The 23,773-nt window shown below is 46.7% G+C and overlaps 1 protein-coding gene and 1 pseudogene across 1 annotated transcript; one reads left to right on the forward strand and one right to left on the reverse strand.

Moving 5' to 3' along the window:
* Positions 1–1,056: 1,056 nt before the first annotated feature.
* Positions 1,057–23,647, reverse strand: IL17RE (interleukin 17 receptor E). The gene is made up of 15 exons (XM_066616788.1): positions 23,564–23,647; positions 20,096–20,245; positions 19,074–19,177; positions 18,234–18,357; positions 17,259–17,401; positions 16,276–16,344; positions 15,606–15,672; positions 12,077–12,267; positions 10,616–10,663; positions 9,742–9,787; positions 6,348–6,499; positions 6,143–6,211; positions 4,813–4,864; positions 3,818–3,925; positions 1,057–2,715 (listed from the first exon to the last, which is right to left on the reverse strand). The coding sequence occupies exons 4-15, from the start codon at positions 18,349–18,351 to the stop codon at positions 2,018–2,020; spliced, it is 1,761 nt and encodes a 586-aa protein (XP_066472885.1). The 5' UTR covers positions 18,352–18,357; positions 19,074–19,177; positions 20,096–20,245; positions 23,564–23,647; the 3' UTR covers positions 1,057–2,017.
* Positions 23,099–23,218, forward strand: LOC136643117 (5S ribosomal RNA; annotated as a pseudogene).
* Positions 23,648–23,773: the final 126 nt, after the last annotated feature.

The raw sequence follows: 23,773 nt of genomic DNA on the forward strand, positions 1-23,773 counted from the left end.
TCTGGCCCTTCACCTCCCATGCACCACTTGAGGGCAACTCCTCTCTGCCACCGAGGGTCAGCTCATCAGTATATCAGCGTGTCATCAGTTCTCGGGTACTTCTGGTTGTCTTGAACTGGCAGCCTTAGATCTTCAGGCATACAAGGTGGCAGCTCAACCAACTGAGCCGGACCTCCTGCCCATATGTCACAAGTTACGCAGCCCCTACAGTATAACCGTAGCACATTTACTAAGCCCCGCTGAAATGAATGGTACTTTCTTTCAAATGTGCTTAGGACCAGGGTATACGTCATGGAGAGGCCCCAAATGCATCGCTCCAGAGTCTGCCAAGCGACATTTGGTTGATATCTGCCTAGATGTGCAGGAACAAATATAAACCCTTCCTTTCTTGCCATTTCAGACACAAGAGCAACATAGGAAGTTGTCCACCTAATATCGCCAACGGAGACTGGCAGCAGCGCTCCAGGGACTAAGAAAGAATTTGTTCTCTGCCCTACCCAGAGATGTCAGGATTTGAATCTGTAACCTTCTGCATTGAAAACATTGCCTGTTACTCTGAGCTGCGGCTGCTCCCTAACCCTCATGCCCATTCTGCATCAGCTAAGATCACTTGAGCTTAAGTGGTAAGAATGTTAAGAGGCCCTGAGGCAAAAATAGTATGTTAAGGGAGTAACAGGTTGCCATCCAGGGCCCCTCCACCCTGGAATCTCCCCCTCCCCCCCCCCAACAAGTTCTACAAGTTTTCAATCCTGGGAGCCAAGAGCCCTGGAAACCAGAGCTGGTGTCAGAGATTAGTCAGGTCAGGCAAAGGCTGTAGGCCACTCTAGCCAGGGGGTGGTTCAGTGAAGGACTTTGCCCCAGTCTCCCAGCAACCTGGCACCAGCACTGCCAGAAACATATTGAAAGAAAAACACAGTGATTCTATTGTCAAGCTCCACATCCTTTGCAAAAAGATAGGAATCAATCTGCCTTTTCAGGACCGAGTGGCACTGTAAACACACACTGAGCACGAAGAGGAACTTTGCGCCAATAGTGCTTTCTTCTGAAAACAAACAATTAAAAAAAATAATCATTTTTATTATCCAAGTTCAAACAAAACAGAAAAAACATGAACAGATGTCGGACCTGCGCGAGGTGCAGCCCCGACACATTGAACACGCACAGCAATTAAGAATGCTCTCGCCACGTCCCCTGGGGACATGCGAGCTTTGTTCCTGTTTAGATAGAGCAAGTCATATAGGCCCATAGCCAGGTGCATTGCAGGAAAGGGGCAGGGAATCACTGCAGACCAGCCAGGGAACACGTACAGGTAGTCTCATATGTTTAAAGCGGTTTTACAGCATTAGTAAGCAACTGGTTCGAATTCTGCCTGCATGCTGTCCTGTCTATCACTACAAGCAAAAGGGCCAGCGACTTGCTTTTTAAAAATGAACATTCAGAGAAGACGCGAGTGCTCACCTGGCCGTGCCCCCCCCCCACCACTTCAGTCCTAAGTGAGGTCCCTTATCACCTCCTGATAAGCAGCCTTAGGGCTCAGTTGGTCTTATTAGCCAAGGAGGTTGTGAGCACATTCCACTGATTCCTGGTCAACCGCAACACCTCCCCCCAGGACAGCTCCCTCTCACTCCTACCAACAGACTCTTGGAGTCTGTGCCATTGGGGAATGTTCCATGAATTGCACAAGACTACACACAGCACACAAATATTGCACAGCTCCTCTCAGTGCTGAGGCCAGGAGGCAGACGTCTGCCTTTTTGTTTGCCCTTGCATTGGCCACCCTGCAAGGGCAGGCCCAGCTGGCAAGCAGAGCAGTTTCTCCTTACTTCACAGTACACGGCCGAGTTTGACCAGTCCTCTTTGCCGCATCCAACACATGGGCCTAGCAGGCCACAGATGCCCAGCTTAACTTTCCGAGGCTGTTTCGCCCTCATATCTCCTGTCGCTCACGCATAATATATGGGGCAGCTCCTCTGAACCATCCACATTGAATCCCAGCTTATTGCTGCTCAGTCATTGCTCAAGTGTAGTTCGGCTTGCGTAGGTGGGGGTGAGCGAGAGGGACAAGGGAACCAGCAAGCCTGCCTGTGCTTGTCTTCCAGGGTTGATACAGCCGGCTCCGCAGACCTTTCTTCCTCTCAGCCTTGAGGAGGCGGCACACCAAGGTCTTGGCGCGGGCACGAAGCCAGCTGGGGGCTGAACTGGAAGGGCCCTGCAGTACTCTTACAAGGCCAGGCAGTTCCTGAGGCAGGCGGTAGCGAGGGAGAAGGCGCAGGGCGCGCGGAATGTCCCGTCGGCCACACAGTTTACTGAAGTAGGCTATGACCCACTCGCTCTGTCGCATGGCCCCCGGTGCACCCTGCAGTTCCCCTTGCAAGCAGGCCATTGCGGCCCCAAACAGGTCGTGGGGTTCCGGCGCCAGCCTACTGCCTGCACTGGCTTTCCCTCGCCAGAGTCCGTAAGCGTGAGCACTGCCTGCGCTCCACAGCAGCAGCACTTGGCCCTGTTCGCGGTCTATGTGTTCACGCTGGGCGTACATCCAGGGCAAGATGCCCAGCTGCCTCACAAGGTTCAGTTCCCAGAGGTCCAGTAGCACCGGGCAGCCCAGGGCGGAGCGCAACAGTGCAGCAAAGGCACACACCAACTGCTTGTGCTCCTCCGAATCAGGAGAGTAGATCAGCAGGATAGGAGGGCGGGAACAGCACTTACTGGCTGCATCTGGAGAGAACAACAGTCAAACTCTTAGTTGGTTGTACAGCACTCTGACTGCTCCAAAGTGCTTTGCATCCTCACAACAACCCTGCAGGGTAAGCAAACATTATTCCCAAATGGCAGATAGGTGGGCTAAGGCTGAGAAGCAGTGATGCGCCACCCAGTGTCAGAGGCAAAGGTGAAAGCATTCTTGCCCAACGTTGCATATACGCAACAGGGATCAAATGTGTACACCTGTGGGCCGGGCAAAAACGGGTTATGATTCAAACCAGGGACCTTGTTGTTGAGTCTCTCAACCACTTCTCTCAGTGAAGGGAGACAGTGATCACAGCTGGCGGAGGTGGGGCTGCCTAAGCCTTAACCTCAGGAATGCACCTGGCAATCTCTTAATATCACCTCTCGGTTTGATGTCTCGTAATCTTCAAGGCTGGATTCTTCCAACCTTGAGGATCATATCTCTTCTCATGCATCCTTATCTCACGCATCTGCATTGCAAGGGAAATAAGGAGCGAGTCTGCTAATTGTTTGGCTACCACATGCTACCGCATGTTGAGAATGTAGTAACGTCGACGCTCCTTTGAAACATCGTTCTCAGAAATGTGCCACCCTTGTGAAGTAATAGCAAGATGGCAGCTGCCTCAAATTCAACTATAACTTTTCTGTGTTTCATTCCCAGGGTTGAAATTACTAGAATGGCTCGCCTGGTGGTGTCCGTTCCCTGAAAAGGTATCTGCTCCACAGACATCTTTCCCATATGTTTTCCTCTCATACCCAATGCCCCCCCAGTCCCCAAATTTGGCCATTTCATCACTCTCTTAACTCATCCAAACCCAGTAACCCAAAAGATCTAGGCCACCTTTGGTTCCTCAAGTACTCCTCCTACACCAAGTCCCCCAGACTGGTATTTTCAGGTCATAACATAATAGATTTGGTTTTGATTGGTGAATGGGTGGAAAGGATGCTCCAATCCCTTTATGAATGACACGTGTCTCTGCTATGCCTTTCTCGGGCTCTCTGACAGCAAGTTATGGCAAAACTCTCTCCAGCAACCTTAGAGATCCACCCCTCCTCAAACATACATTCCTTCTGTCCCCCTGATGTTTCTCACCTCCATGAAGCTTGGACAGGACTGAGCGAACCAGGAGGATGACTGTCACCAACAATCCCAGTCCCAGCCCCAGCCCGAGGGCCAGCAGCCCCCAGTGCTTGTGAGAAACTGCAAAGAAGAAGTTTGAAAATGGGTGTGATGCAACTCTTCCCACCCTCACATTTCCCAAAAGCTCTACTGTTCTCCACTGTCATCAGTCTAAATTTAAAGCTTCAGTGTCACCCCTTCTCTTTCCATCTCATCTCTTGGAACCATCCCTCCTTGAGAATGCCATTCTGTGTTCTCCAAAAGAGTCCTGATGCTTTGCCCTTTTACTAACTTGTCTACAACAAAACAAATTTGCTTTCCCAACACAAAAGCTGGAATGTGCGCATTTCAACCAGCATCTATAAACAACAACAACAACAACAACAATAATAAACTTTATTTCTATCCCGCCCTTCTCCCTAAAGGGACCCTTCTCCCTAAACAAGGCCCTAAACTTCTTGGGCAAGATCTAACTCTGATCACGTACCCTTTCCAACAAGCCCCAGCACTGATACCCAACCTTCTGGTAGGACCTGGCACTTTCCCTGCATATAACACTCCAAATGTTATGTTAAGCACACCACTGAGAAATTGATTTAAAAGCTGGAGTCTCCTTTTCACAAGACGTAGCCATGTGGTAATGGTGGTGGTGGGAGAAACTGGATAGTGACTGTGGTGAATGCAGAGGAGATGTTAACCTGCACTGTCTTCCAGTCAAAAAATGCCACCTCTGCTGTGAGGGTGATCATGGGCAGGAAAACAGTGCAGAGGAAAAGTGCTACCTGCATCGCTCCTTCCCTTGGACAGCTTTCACTGGGGAAAACAAACATACGTCTCTAGTTTTAAGTCTGTCATTTAATGTCACATAGGGTGAAGTTCAGCCTACAAACTGCCATTCTCCACAGTGGAACTAGATATTGTCCCTTACATCCATCGCATTCCCAACCTAAGGTTGCACTGTAACTTACCATCTGGGCACAGAAGCTGTTTGCCAGAAAAACGCACATCAGAACGCCAGACCTGCCAAGCCAGAAAGAGAGCAACCGGGATGTGAGATCAGAAGAACTGGTAGACCAGATCCCAAAAGCATCTAGTGTTCCTGAGAGTGACCTACTGTCTCATCAACTGTTATGCAGGAGTATATTCCAGTGGTTCTCACACATTTAACACCGGGACCCACTTTTTAGAATGAGAAACTGTCAGGACCCACCGGAAATGATGTCATGACCTTAAGTGTCATCATCAAGCAGGAAGATTTTTAATAATCCTAGGCAGCAATCTTACCCACACTTTACCCAGGAGTAAGTCCCATTTACAATCATTGTTAAAACCATATACGCAGTAGCCTGCCAAAAGTCCAGATCTACAACATTTCCCCAAATGCAGTCACATTCCATGGTAGCATCAAATCTAATACATTAAAATTTTAAAAATTGAAATGAATGGGGACCCACCTGGAATTGGCTCGTGACCCACCTGGTGGGCCCCGACCCAAAGTTTGAGAAACACTGAATATTCCCATGACTGTGTCTCAACCCCACCCCCATTTAAAATCTTCTATGCCACTGACCACCACCAGACCTTGTGGAAATCCACTTATTAACTATTCATTGTGTGAAGTTCTTTGTTTTGTCCATCTGAATCGACTGTTCATCCATTTCATTGAGGATCGCAAATTCTACTAATAAGCAAGTGGGACATAAAGCTCTCCTTGAAATCTTGAGACAGATTAGAACTACCTAGAATTTGGAGATGAATTCAGTGGCGGTTTAAGCTGTTCTTCGAAGAGATGTATAGTAAAAAAAAATTTCTCTATATCCACTCAATGCTTATATATGGTCGTATCTATCATGTCTTCTTCTTTTTTTTAATAATCCTGAAAGCCACAAATGATTTAGCCTTTCCTCATAAGGAAGGTATTCCAGCCCCTTGATAATTTGTGTTGCCTTTTCCAACTCTTCAATATACTTTTTGAGATGAGGCAACCCGAACGGTACATGAGATTCCAAATGCAGCAGCACTATCGATTTGCTTAAGGGCATGATGATGTTGGCAAGTTTATTTTAAATTCCTGCTATAGGATTTGCCTTTTTCATCACTGCCGCCATTGATGCTTTCATTGATGACTGAACTGGGTTTGGCAATTGCCGGCTTCTATTGGATCTTTTTGCAATCACCAGCTATTAGGCTAATGAAACTGGCCTCCAGAACTGTAGCAACTCAGCCTCTTGCCACATTTGTTCTCTTCTCAGAAGATTATAGTATATTGGAACACAGGAGACTGAACCTGGTCCTTACCAGTACACAGCTCCTCAAGACCCATGAAGGCAGAATGAGGTCCAGCTCCCCAGCGCTTGATCCTTCCAGCTGCAAAAACACAAGCAGGAGTTAAACAAGGCCCACTCCTCTGTGGCCCTACCAAGAGCAGCCCATTCTGAACGTGTACCAAATCCTTCCCCTGCCCCAATTCTTCTCCTCCTCTATAGCTCCATGAGTCACTTACATGCGTGACAGTATAAACAGGTGGATCCGGCTCACAGTGGCTCGGAGAGAGTCGCTGACATAAGACGGAACTGAAGGACGCTGGTATGCGAGAGTGGAAATGTAAGTGGAGTTGCAGAAACCGGACACTTACAGACACATTCCAGGCTGTATCTAGTGGGGAAGAACACCAAGAGAAAAAGGATGGCACGGGGTTGTTTTATGGGCGCCAATCATATGTTACCATTGCAATCCTTGTAGGGCAATCTTGCTTTAAAAAAATACACATGCAACTTCAGTGGCCCACAGCCCTGGCTGCACCCCATATTTTATGTATACATGTATATATTTGTATCTCACCTTCATTTATGTTATGACTTACACCCTGAAAATCATAAATACTTCACGTCCATTTGTTCTGCCTGTCCATCACTTCTTAGGTTCAGTAGCACTAGTTTGATTTACCAGGCTTGCTCATGTCCACTGTTGCCTGTCCCTTCCCACTGCTGAAATCTGAGATTGTAAGCTCTTTGGGGCAAGGATCTTTCCATCTGGGTTACATCAATCTCTGTGGCCAGTAATGGTGTTGCGCAAATAAACAACTAGAATCATAATCAACTTTTGGACAAGGATACGACATTGACCTTACCAGCAATGATATATATTTAAATATAAAATTATGTAATGGTTTATTTTATCTTTGGAATATGTTCAAAGCGGTAGGTGAAAAGGCTAGATATCAGCTTGCTGGGAGGTTTGGAGAAGGTAGGAGGGGACAAGTAGAACATCACTCAGTTGCCGCTTCTAATTGACTCTATGCTGGCAGCTCAACTAATTAAAGAACATTCAACCAGTGAAAACTGCTGGTGGAAGCAGGGAGAGAACTGGAGACTGGCAATTCTCTCTGATGGGTTCTGCTGATTGGACAGATACAAGCAGAAGGAGTCTTACAGCTTTGGAGTTGATTAATCTTGGGGCAAGCAGTAAGAGCAGTCTATGTAGACAGTAAGACTTTGAATGTTAGTGGCTCTACACACACATTGTTAATCTGACCCCAGTTTTCCTAAGCACAACAGCGGTCATGTCAGGGGTGACTCATTTTATACAACTTTGTACTGTATATAACTCTGTTTTGTACATTGAATTTCTTCATCTATTATATTACATAGAAAGTATGTGTTTGTCTGTGTGGGGGTGAGAGAGAGAAAGAGAGAGAGAGAGAGAGAGAGAGAGAGAGAGAGATGGGGCAATTTACAATGGTCCCTAAAAAAGAGGAAGAGGACGGTATGGAAAAAAGCAAAGAATCTTCATGCAAGGCTACATGTATCCTGCACTTCCATTATTTCACCACATGGGGGTACAATATCAATATCCAGTGATAATATTGCAAGTGCAGCTGTTCTATATAGATGAAAGCAGGTTGTAAGATTGGTCAGAACTAAAGTTCAACTTTAAAATCTTCAAAAAAATACCCTTTCATTTACCACAAAACAACTTGGAAAAAATTTCTTTACCTTGTTTTAAACTAACCCCAAACAAGAAGGAAGGTAGGGCCTTCAACAGTTCATTGTTTACGGACAAGGCATTTTATAGGGATCAACTTGGTGAGTGTGTTTATTTTTGTTTATGTTAAATGTTATGTGGCTACCAAGTGCCTTCCAGTAACAAATCCTTGCAGAACAACCTCAGCACATCAGCACACTGCCATCCTAACGGAGGCAAATATTGCCACAGTAATTCCAAGGCTTCCAAAGGCAGCATCAAGAGTCAGTCAGGTTGAGCACTGACCAAAACTTCACCCAGACAGGCTCATCCCTAAGCCTTCAGTGCCGGTGGCAGCAGTAGGGGGCACCCAATATGCCATTGAGAAAAGTGGGGCTCCATGGGGGACCTTGCATCTCCCACACTCTAGTCCACCACTTTTCTCTCCTTCTGCTTCATTCCCTTTTTTCCTTTTCTGGTCCAGGGAAGGGAGCAACAGCAGCAGTGGAGCCAAGGGGATGGGCACCCCCACTAACATGCTGCCTGAGGCAACTGCCCAGGGCCCCAACCAACCTGCCACCAGCATTGCTGGGGTCCAGTATGTGCTGCACTGTCCTTGCCACTCACAGAGCTATCTAGAGGAGTATGCCACAGTGTTTCTCAAACTGTGGGTCAGCACCCACTAGGTGGGTCATGAGCCAATTTCAGGTGGGTCCCCATTCATTTCAATATTTTATTTTTAATATATTAGACTTGATGCTCCCATGGTACGTAACAGCATTTGGGGAAATTACAGACCTGCACTTTTACCAGGCTTCTATGCATATTTTAACAGTGATAGTCAATTGGACTTACTCCTGGGTAAGTGTGGGAAGGATTGCAGCCTAGGATTGTTAAAAAAAATTTCTGCTTGATGATGTCACTTCTGGTCATGACATCACTTTCGGTGGGTCCTGACAGAGTCTAATTCTAAAAAGTGAGTTCTGGTGCTAAATGTGTGAGATGGTATGTTTCTTGCTGGGTTTCTGGAAGTCAGGCAGGAATGAAAGCATGCAAGGAACCCAGCAGGGGTAGAGCTTTGGGTATAGATAGTTTCTGGTTCAATCCTGCCTTCTCCAGCAAAAGAAGGGATCTCAGCATTTCTACTCATTTCCTACAGTGGGCTGAATAGCATTCATGATGCCTGCTGAGGGTCCGAAGTGATATCATTGAGCAGGTCGTGTCCATAAATAAGCACTTTTGCCTCAGTAAATCAGCTGCAAATTACAGAAGAGAAAAACGCAAATCTTGATCCTATTTTCAAGATATATGAGAGCAGCAATTGTGACCCTGCACATGCCCAATCTCGTCTGATCTCAGAAGCTAAGCAGGGTCAGGCCTGGTTAGTACTTGGATGGGAGACTGCCTGGGAATACTGGGTGTTGTAGGCTTATACCATAGTCTTTTGAGACTGAAGGTTGCCAACCACCAACCAATTATTACGCAGTCTGTCCTTTAACTGTGACACCTCAGCCCAGCTCAGCAGCCGAGAGCAGTTGATTGTGGTACTGGGAGAGCCTGAGGGCCGGATAAAGAGCTTCCTTAGGCCACATCTGGTCCCTGGGCCTTTTGTTTGACACCCCTGATCTAGCAGATAAAACACCATCATGCTGTAGGGAGGTCAGGCTGGAGACTGCACTGAGACTGCCAGTGCCTAGTCTTGAAAAGGACCTAGCATGCTATGAACAACTGAACAGCAAGTGTGATTGCTTTCCTCACAACTGCTGCTACAATGGGGAACAACAACAAGGAAAGGGCGCCCTCTGTGGGTCAACTGCTTGCAACTGTAATGGGCACGTTCCCACAGTCAGTGTCAAGAGATCACCTCCCACAATCTTCCTACCATCCCACAGGGACCAACCTAGAGATTTGCGCTGTGGTTCAAGGAGACTCACCTGTCTGGTGCGGGCACTCAGTGTGGCTGCTGTTGCCAAAGGAAAACTAGAGAAGAAAGAGAAAGGTCACCAGAAAAGTCGTCGCTGATCATACATAATCATAGCACAACCAGCACTGAAAGAGCCCTCAAGGCGATCCCCCTGTCTTCATGATGCTGGGGGACTGCAAGGATACTTCACTGGGAGAGCAAAACCTGCCAATCCATGCTCCCAGTTATAGGCTGGATGCAGGACTGGCACTGGCCAGACATGGAGCTACTTGAATTGAGGGAAGCTAATCCATACAAATAATAATCCAACCTGCTCTTAAAGACCACAGCCTCACCCTTCTTTGGACAACATGCTTTTTAAAGATGATCATCAAGCAGCCTCTCAACTAGTAGTAACACTTGCCAAGGTCTTCCACCAGCACTTATGCAGCAACTGTTACCCTGCACATGCTTGATCTTGTCTGATCTCGGAAGCTAAGCAGGGTCAGGCCTGGTTAGTACTTGAATGGGAGACAGGCCTGGGAATACTGGGTGCTGCAGGCTTATACCATAGTCTTTTGAGACTGAAAGTTGCCAACCATATGCAAAATAGCCCCAAGGTCTTCCTCTGGATTGGTTCATCTCCTCCCTTTCAGGCCACACCATGCCAGAAGAGTAACGATCACATTCATCCCCATAAGATATGAATCACGATGCTTCCTGCCTAGTCCTGTTAACTGTAAACCCGAGATTTGGCTCTTTCGTAATCTGTGGTGACTGAGGGTGGTGCAGACAGTAGCCACCTTTAAGCATGTTCAGTTCCTGAGAAGGTCTAATAATAAGTAAGGCAATTGTCCTGCATGAGTGCATATCTCTCTCTCTCTCTCTCTCTCTCTCTCTCTCACCTTGAAGCAGAGCTGAGGGTGCACATCCACCTCCTCAAGGACATACTCCTAGGGCAAGAAGAGAATGTTAGGCTAACGGAGTCCTCTTTTCTGCATCAATTCCCACAATGCAACAAGGCTCCATTATTTTTGAATAATACCATCATGTTGTATATCAATGTGTAATTTCATGCAGAATGCAATGAAACAACCCGCGTTCAAATATCTCTATTCTATCAAAAATTATAACCAAACTAACTGGGGGAGGGGCAATGGAGCATCACCAAGCTCACTGCCCGAGACATTGCCCCACCCACTGCATGGGAGAAGGTCCATCATGGGGGTGATGCGCTGGCCTCCCGCACCGGATGATGTAAACCCTCGTGACGGCACAGACTCTAGGACTGTGTTCACATGAACAATTACTTCAGTTTAATAGCCTCTTCAAGCCCATGATCTACTGAGAGAAAAACTGCTGGGATGGAGCAATAGCAGTACCAGTTCCTCTTTAAAGAGGAATGTGCATCCCTACTCCTAAGCCATAGAGTTACTGAAAAGTCCTTGCCCAGAGACTTAGGCTGATAGTGTTTTTCCTCCACACCCTGTTTTTCTTTTGTGTTTATGGTTTTAAATCCTCCAGGGCGCCGGAAGAGAAGACTGGGACAGGGGCTGGAGCTCTTGCCAAGTTCTTCTACCGGTCTTCTCTCCAGCCAGTTGCCAGCGCCCAAGCACAGGGAGGAAAAAGTTATACAACTCCCACTGACCAAGACCATAGGAAACTGTGTTATACAGCCAAGAGCAGATCCGGGGGGGGGGGCATAGGTGCATGCCGCCCCCCCCAACTGTCACACCTGCAGGGAAGGGCACTCACTGGATGAGGAGCAGCCCAAGCACAGCTGGGAGCCCAGGTCTACTCACCTGGAAGAGATGACTCCAGAGGGCAGTCAGTATGGGAGTCCAGGTCTACCCAGCAGGTAGATCTGGGCTCCAAGTCTGGGCAGAAGCCCAGGTCTATCCACCCAGCAAACCTTGGAGCCCAAGTCTACCCATCTGGAAGAAGCAGTTTGAGAGGGCAGTCAGAATAGGAGCCCAGGTCTACCTGGCAGGTAGATCCAAGTCTGGACAGGAGCCCAGGTCTATTCGCCCAGCAAACCTTGGCCATAGAGGCCAAAGTTCAACCAGGAGCTCAGGTCTACCTGCCTGGTTCACCAGGGCTCTGGAGTTAAGGTAGTGCTCATGCCCCCCCCCCCAACACAAACACTCGAACCACCCTTGTATACAGCTGGTACTTGCTCCACATAGCTCAACTGTCTGTCCAGCAGATCTTCACAGTTTTAGACCCAAGCCTTCCCCAGCCATACTTGGAGATGTAGGCACCTCTTAGGTCTAAAGCGGGCACTCTGCCACTGTGAAAGCCACTTTCCCAAGCTTTAGCTACTGAGCTCATCATACAGTGCCCCCCACCCCATTCCTTCAGATCACCTGATCTGGTCCAGCTGTGGCTGTGGAGTTAGGGATGTCTTGACAGAAGGCTTCCGGAGTGGCGCTTTCCTTCCAGCAGAGGGAAGCATTGGGCTGAAGGAGGCATCGGTTGCTCAAAGTCATAACCATTTCAGCCTTGTTGCTGGAGCTGTAATCCTGGAAATGTGTGGAGGACCACAGATCTGGACCATCTGTACAGGCAAGAGGGGAAAATATGATCAGGGTTCACATCTTCCAACAGATGCAAATGTCGTACAAGCTCTGGTGAAGTACCTTAGGCCATATTTTTCCCCCTTTCACCAAAATATGCTCTTCCCACTGCTTAATTTGTGAAAGAGAGAGAGAAAGAGAGAGGCAATGGAGATTAAAGCTCCCTAGTCTTTTTCTCTGAAGCCTGTGAGGGGACCTCTGTGCTTGTTCAAGGGCACTCTTCTCCCCATCCTTCTTGTATGAATACTGAACAGCTGAGTGCACAACTGAAGTCTGAGGCCAGGTATCAACTCTGAAAATGGATTTCAGGATCTGATGCCAGCAAACCCCAGCTGAACTTAAACACAAACACCGCTTCTGTGGCTGTACTTGCTGTGAATTGTCAGATTGCTACAGGATAATATGACAGGCCCCTGGGCAGAAACAAATACATAGGATACACTGAGTCTATTCTATATTCCCACATATAATTTTATTCATGCATTCATTTCTGCCCTTCGGTCAGCCCCACAAGGCAACTCATAGAATAAACTAATCACTAAAATACCATAACATGGCAAGCCAAATTAAAATTTTACAACGGCCTTGAAATAGTTTTAGCGTCTGGTTCCCAACAAGGAGGACACAGTAGGCAAGCACTGGATACAAACAAACAAGATGTTTCTGTATTTGCCAACTCCTTCTCACAGCTTTTATGTCCCTTTTCATCACACTTTCTCTATCAAAGCCCTAGGGACAAACTTCTGAAAAACCCACTGAGAAAGGAAATGGACTACATCTACCAGAATACAGCATACATAGTTCTAATTAGCAAAAATATATGAAAATGTACCGAATAGATGTTGGAAGTGTGAATGACAAGAAGGAACATTTTATCACATGTGGTGGACTTGTACCAAAGTGAAAAAATATTGGACTTTGATACACCAGCAAATGCAATTATACTCAAGGCAAATCTACAAATGAAACCAGAAGTTTTTTTGTTGGGAGTATTCAACGATTTGATTCTGAAAGATCTTGAAACTATACTTTTATATATGACAACAGCTGCAAGAATATTGTATGCTGAGTACTGGAAGGTTTCAGAGATACCTTCAGTTGAAGAATGATGGGTAAAGATATTGGACCTTGCTGAAATGGATAAGCTTACAACTCTCCTTAAAGAGAAGTCATAAAGACTTTCATGAACAATTGGAAACAATTCATGAACTTCCTGCGTGCGAAGGTAAAAATGGGTCAAATGAATTATGGATTCGATGAGTAGATATATAATTTTTTCTCTGTTCTTAAAAATGTATTTTAGAATAATTAATATAACATTTAAGATATGATACCTAATATGTTATATGATTTTGTCAAAGAACAAAGAAATGTACAGGTTGAGCCTCATTATTTGTGTGAGTTCCGTTCCAAGCACTCACCTGGATGGCAAAAAAATGCACTATAGCAAATCAATTTAAAAAACAAAGTTTCTTTGCTCCAGTGATTTAAAAACAGCCTTGCTGACCTTTTTGATGTAAGATAAGAGTCATTAAGAAGACAATCCATCAATCAGTCGCTTACAAAGGTGCTTCACTCAGCCCCTCCCTTCACCAATGCAAATGTGCTCAGGGGGAAGGGAGGGGTCTGCTGGAGAGAGAAGGATTGATGGATTGTCAGCCAGTTGCCCTCTCCCTCTCTCTCTCATTAAGGAGGCTATTGTTCAAGGACTGTTCAGTTTTTTAAACTGATTTTAAAGAGATGCATTTTTCCCCTTCTCCAGGGAACTGCACATTCCTTCTCATTTGCAGTGGCCATTCATGTTGAGTCAAATCCGTGTATAAAAAATCCGTGTATAAATAGGCTGGGCCTGTAGATTGAGAACTCTGCACTTGCCACACAATACCTGTGTGTATACCACACAATACCTTTCAATACCTGTCTTTATTTTCATTTTTATTTTCACTATTATTTTTTTACTTCTAACTCTTTCAGTTTGTATTTGTTAGTTTTTGGTATTTTGAAATAAAATTATTTTTTAAAAAATACAACATACATAGTTCTAAAGCCACTGGGGGTCCAATCCTATCCAATTTTCCAGTGCCCATGGGGCATGAACTGCATCCTGTGGTGGGGAGGTAATCCCAGAGGCCTCCTTAAAGTATGGGAATATTTGTTGCCTTACCTTGGGGCTGCATTGCAGCTGCACCACTGCTGGAAAATTGGATAGGACTGGGCCCTGAGAGATATACTTGCAGAATATCACTTGTCTGAAACAGCTCAGGTTACCATGCCCAAAGTTATCTCATATCATCCTCCACTGCAATTGGTTCAAGGAATGCAGTTGGCTCAAGGTTACTAAGACAGTGGCGTCACTAGGGAGGTGTGGGGGGGGTGCAAACCACACTGGGTGACAAGCATGAAGGAGTGACACCACTACTAGCCAAATTTTTTTTTTAATTTTTGAATAATACCATTATGTTATATATCATCTGATGCATGATTTCATGTGGAATGCAAAAATACAAACTGCGTTGAAATACCTCTATTCTATCAATAGCTGAAAAAGCAGCGGGTGCGGCAATGATGCATCACCGTGCCCACTAGCCAAGGCGTTGCCCAGCTCACTGCATGGGAGGAGGTACATTATGGGGGTGATGCACTGGCCTCCCGCACCAGGAGATGCAAACCCTAGTGATGCCACTGCAGTCAGTGAATTTCATAGTTGAAAAAAGATTTGAAGCCAGAACCTCTGGGTTCAAACTACATATACCACTTGGTTCAAGCTAATGCACCACAGCAGCTTATTATGACTTTCCTGCTAAATGCTTTTTCAAATTAAGCATACATCTCTAGCTGAAAAAGTATTTTTACACTCAGGCTAATATTCTACTTAATGTGTATTGGGGCATTATCTTGGCATTGATTTAATGGTTTGTCAAGGTCCAAATGTAGTCTTACATAAATAGCAGGTTACATACTTTTTTAGGGTTGGCAACTGATCAGAAAAATCAAGTATGACCTGATCCTAGGTCCTAAACAGCAACTTGGTATGCAAAAACGAACAGATGAACAGTTCATGGCAAGAAGATAAATGTTGTTACCATCTAATAGTAGCCTATTAAGCCATTGTTAAAGGTACAGGAGCAGAAGCCATTAGAACAGTTAGCAACTACACTCTCCATCTTGGCATGTATTTCTACTAACACCCTTCTCGTTCCCAGTACAAAAAAGCCCATGGTATGAAAATGATACTGCCTTAACCTTAGCAGGCCCAGCAACAGAGCTGACAATGGCAGAATCCCTCTGCTGGCTGATCTAGTCCTAAAGTGAGACTTACAGGCTTCCTGCAGATCCCGGAAGGGACACACCTTCTTGCGCTGGCTGTCGGGTTGCTCATATGATGCCTGAGAAAAGGAGGGGAACATCAGAAAGATCAAGGTGGCCACTCTTCCCTCTATGACCCTGGGGAGGTCTCAGTGCTTGGCCTAGTGCTGCTAAAGACCCCACAGAAAGAGAGATAAGTCTGCAGCGGTTTGACTATTTGATTCCCCAGCCCATGTTTGTTTCTCAAAAACGTTTATATACCACTTTCCCACATTTGTGGGAGCTCAAGGCAGCTCACAGCGTATCACAACAAAAGAACAAAACATTAAACATTAGCTGTCACAGGAATTCCACTGCCTCTGGCAAGTGAAATGCTTGAATTATGGAGGGGAAAAAAGGGGGAGCCCTGCATAAAAACCCACAATCTCATCCACTGATTCCCCCTCCCGAATTCTAGCCTGATCCCCGTAGCCTTCTTAAAACAAAAGCCAAAGACAATGCCACAAGATGTGAGCAGCCAGGCTCCCCCCACTACTCCAACTCTAGTCCCAAAGTTCTTTAAGCCCCCTTCCCCCTAGTCTGTTATGTTGCAGTTCCCCACTAGTGAAGCATCTTCAGTCTCTTTCTCTCAGAATCAGTGTTTGGCGCGCACACACAAGACATCCCGGATTATGTATACACACCTCAATACATAAGCAAGGAAGCAGGAGCTCATATGGCAGCAAAGCAGGGCGATGGCTGGAAACCCGCTCCTGGAAGGAGAAGGGAAGAGAACCAAAAGAGACATTGAGATTCTGAAGCAGAATATCACCCCCGATCACTTCCATTCCTTCTGATGCAACCCATACGCTGACTTCTCTATCCACCAGCCTCCATTCCTTCTCTCTTTCCTCTCTGGTCGCAGTCCTTCTTTCCAGGGACCACATTTTGGCTGGCTCAATGCGCCTCTCCTAACTCCCTTCCTCACCCCTGCCTATAGTGGCTGAGATACTAGCAGTTGGATAAGGACCCAATGTGGTTATCATTGTCACCCTCAAGCTAATGGGAGCCTTCTGCCTGCATCAAAAAGCAGCAAATGGGGACCTAGATTAGGACCTGGTCTTGATCATAGCTGCCCTTCCTTCTCTTCCCTCCCCTTCTCTTATCATTCTAGTTACCTGATTAGTGAAATGTGGCCCAAGGCTCCAGTGAACACCGGAAACTGCTCTATCCTGGCTCAGGCCACTTGAGACAGTGGTGCTTGCCCATGACTCTCTGGGGTCTTGGCCAGGGGTCTTTCCTAACTCTGCTATTTGGGGTCCTGTTAGCTGGAGGTGGCAGGGGTTGAACCTGGGATGCCTGGGTTGATGCCTGGGTGCACACAAAGAGGAGCTTTGGTTCCTCTCTTATGCTTCTGTGCTGCTCCTGTAGTGTCCCAGACACGGTGATGCAAGTGCATAAGACAGCTCTGAGATAGCAAGTCCAGAGGGAGCAACAGACTTTAAGGGATTGCTTTCCAGCATCACTGTGCCTTGCCTCAGCAGTTCTGTCAAACCTCCTAACTCCTCTCCCCAGACATCTCCATGGGCCTTCACTCTCTTAGTCCAGTTTCCTGCTCCTCATCCTTGCTCATCCTTGTTCCCTCCTGTGCGGCCAATTTCTGTTCCGCCTTCATCAAAGGACTCACCTGCTGGTGGAAGTGCTGTTGCAGTTCCTCACATTCCAGGGCCAGCTGGTGGCAAAGGCGAACAATGATGGCTGGGCCTTCAGGAACAACAGACACTTCAATAGCCCGTTTCGCAGGCACCCATGTGTGGTGGAACTCAGGCCCTGGGGAAAGAAAAGGAGGCTGTGGAAGAGGAGAACATAACAATCTCTCCACTCTTGCCCCCTGCCCCAAGAAAAGCACTAGTGTTCTTTCTAGTACTAGTGTACTAGTGTACTAGTACTAGTACTGGTGTACTAGTGAGTACACCACCCCTCCAGGGTTGGTCGGCATGCATGTTAAACGCCCTGAGAGGGCTTGGGACTTAGGCTCCAATCCTATCCACACTTACCTGGGAGTAAGCCCCATTGATTATAATGGAACTGAGTAGACATGCATAGGATTGGGCTCTCAGACAGCCAGGCAGCCACCGCCACACAGCCAGCAGGTGTGGGGCAACAACCTGGAAGGATCAACACTCCCTTTTCCATCAACAGTATTTATATACTGCTTTTCAATGAAAAGTTCACAAAGTGGTTTACAGAGAAAATCAAATATCTAATGGCTCCCTGTCCCAAAAGGGCTCACAATCTAAAAAGATACAAAAGAACACCAGCAGACAGCCACTAGAAAAGACACTGCTGGGGTGAGGAGAGCCAGTTAGTCTCCCCTTGCTAAATAAAAAAGGAGCACCCACTTGAAAAAGTGCCTCTTACCCAGTTAGCAGGGTACTTTATCAATCCCAGTTTATCAATCTCTCCCCCAACAAAGCAGCTCTATATGCCAAGGAGGACATTTTCAGCCACATCTGTATTCACCTGATTCACCTGCACCATTTATACCAAGCGAAGAACTGGAGGGTTTTTCCAAGCACAGGATTCTGGGGCTTAGCAACGGGAGAGACAAGCATCAACAGATTGCTATGCCTACTTTTCTTTTCTTTTGACTGTATCTTACCTGGCTGTTTGTCAGCAACTATGAGACTTTTGCTGAGGTTTAGCATCCCATCAGGAATGGTTTTCAGTGAGACATCCACGCGCTGTCCCTCTTTTGCTGGGAAACAATCAAATTGCATCTGCCACTGGGGAAGAGAAACTGTAGTTAGAACTGGGATACAAAAATGCAGGTGCTTCTCAATGGAGGAACACACCAACCTGCCTTCTACCAAATCAGAGTATTGGTCCATATAGCACTGTATCTATACTGACTGGCAGAGACACTCCAGGGTCTTGGGAAGGGTCTTTCCCAACCCTTCCTGGAGACACTAGGAACTGAAATTGGGACCTATATGCAAAGCAGGTGCTCTATCACTGTTACCACCTAAAGGTGGGCAGGTATGATTCATGCCCCTAAACCAGAAAATTGGAACTAGCAGCCAGTAGCCACTAGGACCTAAACATGTTGTGCCTGGTTCCTCCTCTGACCTGGCTTGCTGAAAATGGCACTAGTCCTAAGTTTTGCAGAAATGTGTGCACCCCATGTTTAAACACACCCCTTTGAGACACAGACCGGTAGTTTCTTAATGCAGCAGCCCAAGCGGGATTGTGTTGTAATGTATACAGGGTTACCACCTTTTTTTTTTTACTGACGGAGCTCTTGTACCCCAAACAGCTGCATGGCAGAAATTCTACCAGTAAAGTTTTTCCCAGCTTGGAAAATAAGAAAGAACATCACCAATTACATTCCTGCCAGTCACACATCTCTTCGATGTAGGGAACTCTGCCAGAAAAGGGGAGGGAGGAAGCCTTGGAAGTGTGTCCCAACCCAACAAGTCAGGAGAAACTAGCAGTAACTAACCAGTGCTCCTGTATCCAGCAGGTGCCGCCGTCGCCTCAAGATCTGAAGCCTGCCAAAGCGATTAGAAATTGGTACCAGGAAATGCAGCTCCAACCCTTTGATACCTGCAGCCAGGAAGAGATAGAGGTAGTGTGAGGGAGAACAAAACCTTGATAGCAGGCCAAGGCAATCTAACTCACCCTCTGAAGAAATCCTCTCAACACAAGTCATTGCTTAGGGGAAAGGATTTCCCTGGCATAGCGAAACCATCATTGTTCTGCTCCTCCATTGTGCTTACAAGGCATGTAATCATGACTCCAGGGGGGAGGTATAGCAGAGCTGCAGCAAGGGGATGAAGGTGCAACCAAATCTTCTGCTGCATCCTGGTCCTGATCCAAATTGATCCCCCCACTGTTGCTTTTGCTCCCCCCGCCCCGAGATATCAAGAGACGCATTCATGCATCTCTAAGGTCACATCCTGTTTGGCCCCAAGGCATTGAACAGTCTTCTTTTTAAAAGTTGGTTTCTGACCCTTATGATTGCAAACAAAAAGGGAGAGAAAACTCCACGCTCCTCAACTATGTCACTTTCACTTTTCAAAATTATTTGGAACCAGAACCATGGGCCCAGAAAAGCAGACTTTGGCTTAATTTAGGGTGCAGTCCTAACCCACTTTCCAGCACCGACCTAAGGGCAACACAGCTCCATAGTAAGAGAACAAACATTCCCTTACTCTAAGGAGACCTCCAGGAATGCCACCCAACTGCAGGATGCAGCGCATGCCCCATTGGCACAGCTATGCCAGTGCTGGAAAGTGGGTTAGGATATGGGCCTTAGTCCGATAAGACTTCCAAGCTGCAGAACTTGAAGGGGACAAAACTGCAGATTCCACATGCTTAAGGGTCTCCCACACCACCACCTCAAGAACCTGCTCCCTCTCCACCCCAGAAGAAGGAACAGGACAGGATGGAGCATTCTGAATGGTTCAGCGCACTCCTGCACCCATATCCAGCTAACAGCAGCCACTTCCTGTCCCACCATACCTGTCGCATTCAAAGCCAAGCGAAGGCGCACACACGTCTGGCAGTTATATTGGCATAGCTGAACTGTGCTTAGCGCAATGGAGGGCACAGGGAGGACTGGGTCTTCCTGCAGCTTCCGCTGGCATCGGGGTTTGGGCAGGTCACCAAGCACTGTGGGAGAAAACAGAACTATTGTCAACTATGAGGGACAAAACCCCACAAGCCACCCTTGTCCAACATGCTTCTCCCTATTTCAGGTTGCCTAGTAAGCGTTAACGAGAGTTGCCTGGGACATGATGCGCCACTATCTTCTGCGCTCAGTTGCTCCCACCATAGAAGGCAAGTTTCCAAACATAGTATATTAGAACCCATGAGTTAGTGGCTAGAGTGGCTCAGCCATGAAGCTTACTGAGTGACCATTCAGGATGGGGCCTATAGCTCACTTCTTCTTGCACGAAGAAGAAGCTCTCTCATTCAATCCCTGACCCACGCAGAGCAGGGGAAGATCTCTGGAGAGCTGCTGTCAGCCAGCCTATGGGAAGGGTAAGGTAAAATTGTACGCCATCTGTGAAATGGGTGCATAAGTTCCCTGTATTCCATCCTTGCCTGATCACAGAATCACATTAAAACTGGTTTAGATCCTGAAGCAAGTAACAGTTTTGAAGAAATGAGAGAGATCTTGAGAGAGATCTTGGGGTGGTGGTGGACAGGTCGATGAAAGTGTCGACACAATGTGCGGCGGCAGTGAAGAAGGCCAATTCTATGCTTGGGATCATTAGGAAGGGTATTGAGAACAAAACGGTTAGTATTATAATGCCGTTGTACAAATCGATGGTAAGGCCACACCTGGAGTATTGTGTCCAGTTCTGGTCGCCGCATCTCAAAAAAGACATAGTGGAAATGGAAAAGGTGCAAAAGAGAGCGACTAAGATGATTACGGGGCTGGGGCACCTTCCTTATGAGGAAAGGCTACGGCGTTTGGGCCTCTTCAGCCTAGAAAAGAGACGCTTGAGGGGGGACATGATTGAGACATACAAAATTATGCAGGGGATGGACAGAGTGGATAGGGAGATGCTCTTTACACTCTCACATAATACCAGAACCAGGGGACATCCACTAAAATTGAGTGTTGGGCGGGTTAGGACAGACAAAAGAAAATATTTCTTTACTCAGCGCGTGGTCGGTCTGTGGAACTCCTTGCCACAGGATGTGGTGCTGGCGTCTAGCCTAGACGCCTTTAAAAGGGGATTGGACGAGTTTCTGGAGGAAAAATCCATTATGGGGTACAAGCCATGATGTGTATGCGCAACCTCCTGATTTTAGGAATGGGTTAAGTCAGAATGCCAGATGTAGGGGAGAGCACCAGGATGAGGTCTCTTGTTATCTGGTGTGCTCCCTGGGGCATTTGGTGGGCCGCTGTGAGATACAGGAAGCTGGACTAGATGGGCCTATGGCCTGATCCAGTGGGGCTGTTCTTATGTTCTTATGTTCTTATGTAAATGCTAAGACACAGTGGCTTCTTCTCCTTTGCAGCGCAAAAACACACACACAAAAAACACAGAGTCTTCTTTGACTCTGGAATCAAAGAAGTTGGCTGGGGATCCTAACCTACATGGGAAGGCCTTTCATTAGTCTGCCATTAAGTGGCTTTCAACAGCCATTTACACAAACCTCAAAGCCATGAACGCAACATTCTTCCCTCCCTACACTGTAGGTTCTTGTACATCATGAGCTGGGATTGAGCAAACCCAGCCCTACAGCACCAAGAAGGAACTGGGCAAAGGAATTCTTTCTTGAGCCATCACAAGGAGAGCTGTGGCTTGACTTTGCTCTTCAACAAGGAGGGCTCTGGTTAAAAGGATGGCAAGATTGGTGCAAGGTTCTCAAAATGGCATGGAAACATGGAGCCTGGCTGCCCAGGTATGGTCAGTGCTTAATTTTGCCCTGTCTGCAAGAGGTGTCTTGACAGTCCCTAAAAGACCTGGCAGACACCAGCTCAGTCTCATTTTTTCATTCTCTTGACAAGGAATCCCATCCAATACAGAGCTTGCACACACACACACACACACACACACACACACACACACACACCCCAGAGGTCTGGAAAAGCAAGACCTATCCACTCTACCTCCCCCCCGCCCCCGAAAATGCCTGGAACAGTGCATAGATCCTGCTCTCTGAATCTCAGAGGCGATTCAACCTCATACAACTGCTAGATGACACCATCAGCAACGTCAAGAAGTAAATATTTTCCCAGAGTGTATTACTTTGGGCTACAAGTGAAAGGTGACATAACTAAATGCCCCTGTCCCACACATGCACACACCTCATGAGAAAGCTAGTATGTCAGGGTGAAAGCTCCATTCAGTCTTCTCCCTATTAAGCAATTTTTCTATAATACTAAACATTCATATAGCACTTTCCAAGTGTGCAAATCACATCCCATATTGTCCTTAATGAACCTGTAAGGTTAGGATTTTTTTCCCCAACACTGCACCTGAGGATAAGAAGGAGGGGCTTGCCTAAGGGCACCTAATGAGTCCTGATTCACAGCTCAGTCCTCCAACCACTACATCAGCAGTGTTTATCTGTAGTAACAAATTGTCAGCAGAGCTGGCAGAGGAAGACTGACAATTGTCATTACCGACAATTGCCCTAAAAACAGAGCAACAGAACCTGGAAGAGTCTCCCGGAAGCTGGAAGTGACATCATAAGAGGCGAAGACCATACAGAGTGCTGTGAGATGAAAAATGTTGAAAATTACTGATGTAGTGGCAAGAAGACAGAGCTGTGTTTTCAGCAATTTTCAACCATCGTGCTCCAAGTTCCCATAGCACACCTGCAGACCTTTCGCAGCACACCAATGTCTAGATCTAATTTCAGCTTGCTAGCTTCATCCAGTGCTCTTCTTCTTTCAAGCATTGGTTCAGGGTTTCAGTACCTCAGCTAGTGTTAGGTGGCCTGAAGAGGGATAGAGTGGGGTGTCATCTGATATTGCGGACAGCCAAATCCTCCAGTGATCTCCCCTAGTGCTATACTTACCCTGCACATGCCTGATCTTGTCTGATCTCAGAAACTAAGCAGGGTCAGGCCTGGTTAGTACTTGGATGGGAGACTGCCTGGGAATACCGGGTGCTGTTGGCTTATACACCATAGTCTTTCGAGACGGAAGGTTGCCAACCATAATAATCTCCCCTAGTGCTTTCATTTAGATGTTAAACAGCATGGGGGACAAGATAGAAACCTGTGGTATACTATAAGCCCATGCACTTCAGGGTGATAAAGTGGGTATAAATTTAGTAAGTAAGATAAAACAAATTTCTATGGTACACAGCAGGAGTCCCTCAATGTTCAGGAGTCCCCCCAATGTTCTAAAAATTTTTTCCTAGGCCTCCCCCTGCTTTCCCCTCAATCTTCACTTAAACTGCCTGCTATCTCCTGCTGCATTCATTTCTAGCACAGAGTTGTAGTAGTATATTAGTTACTCACCATAGGTTTTGCATTCCTGTAAAATGAGAGAAGGAGCGTGTTAGAGGCAAAAAGTGAAATCAAGGTCTTGTTCTAAGTCAGCAACTGAAGGACAGAAATATTTTTTCCTGAGGCTGACAGGCGACCTGTTTTACTCTGAGTGCTCCAAGGGTGTGCAAATTCCACAAATGTTTGCCGGCCCCTTCTTGACCCAAAGATGGTGAAAGGGGG

Source organism: Tiliqua scincoides, chromosome 2 (assembly GCF_035046505.1).
Source record: "Tiliqua scincoides isolate rTilSci1 chromosome 2, rTilSci1.hap2, whole genome shotgun sequence".
Taxonomy (NCBI): Eukaryota; Metazoa; Chordata; class Lepidosauria; order Squamata; family Scincidae; genus Tiliqua; species Tiliqua scincoides.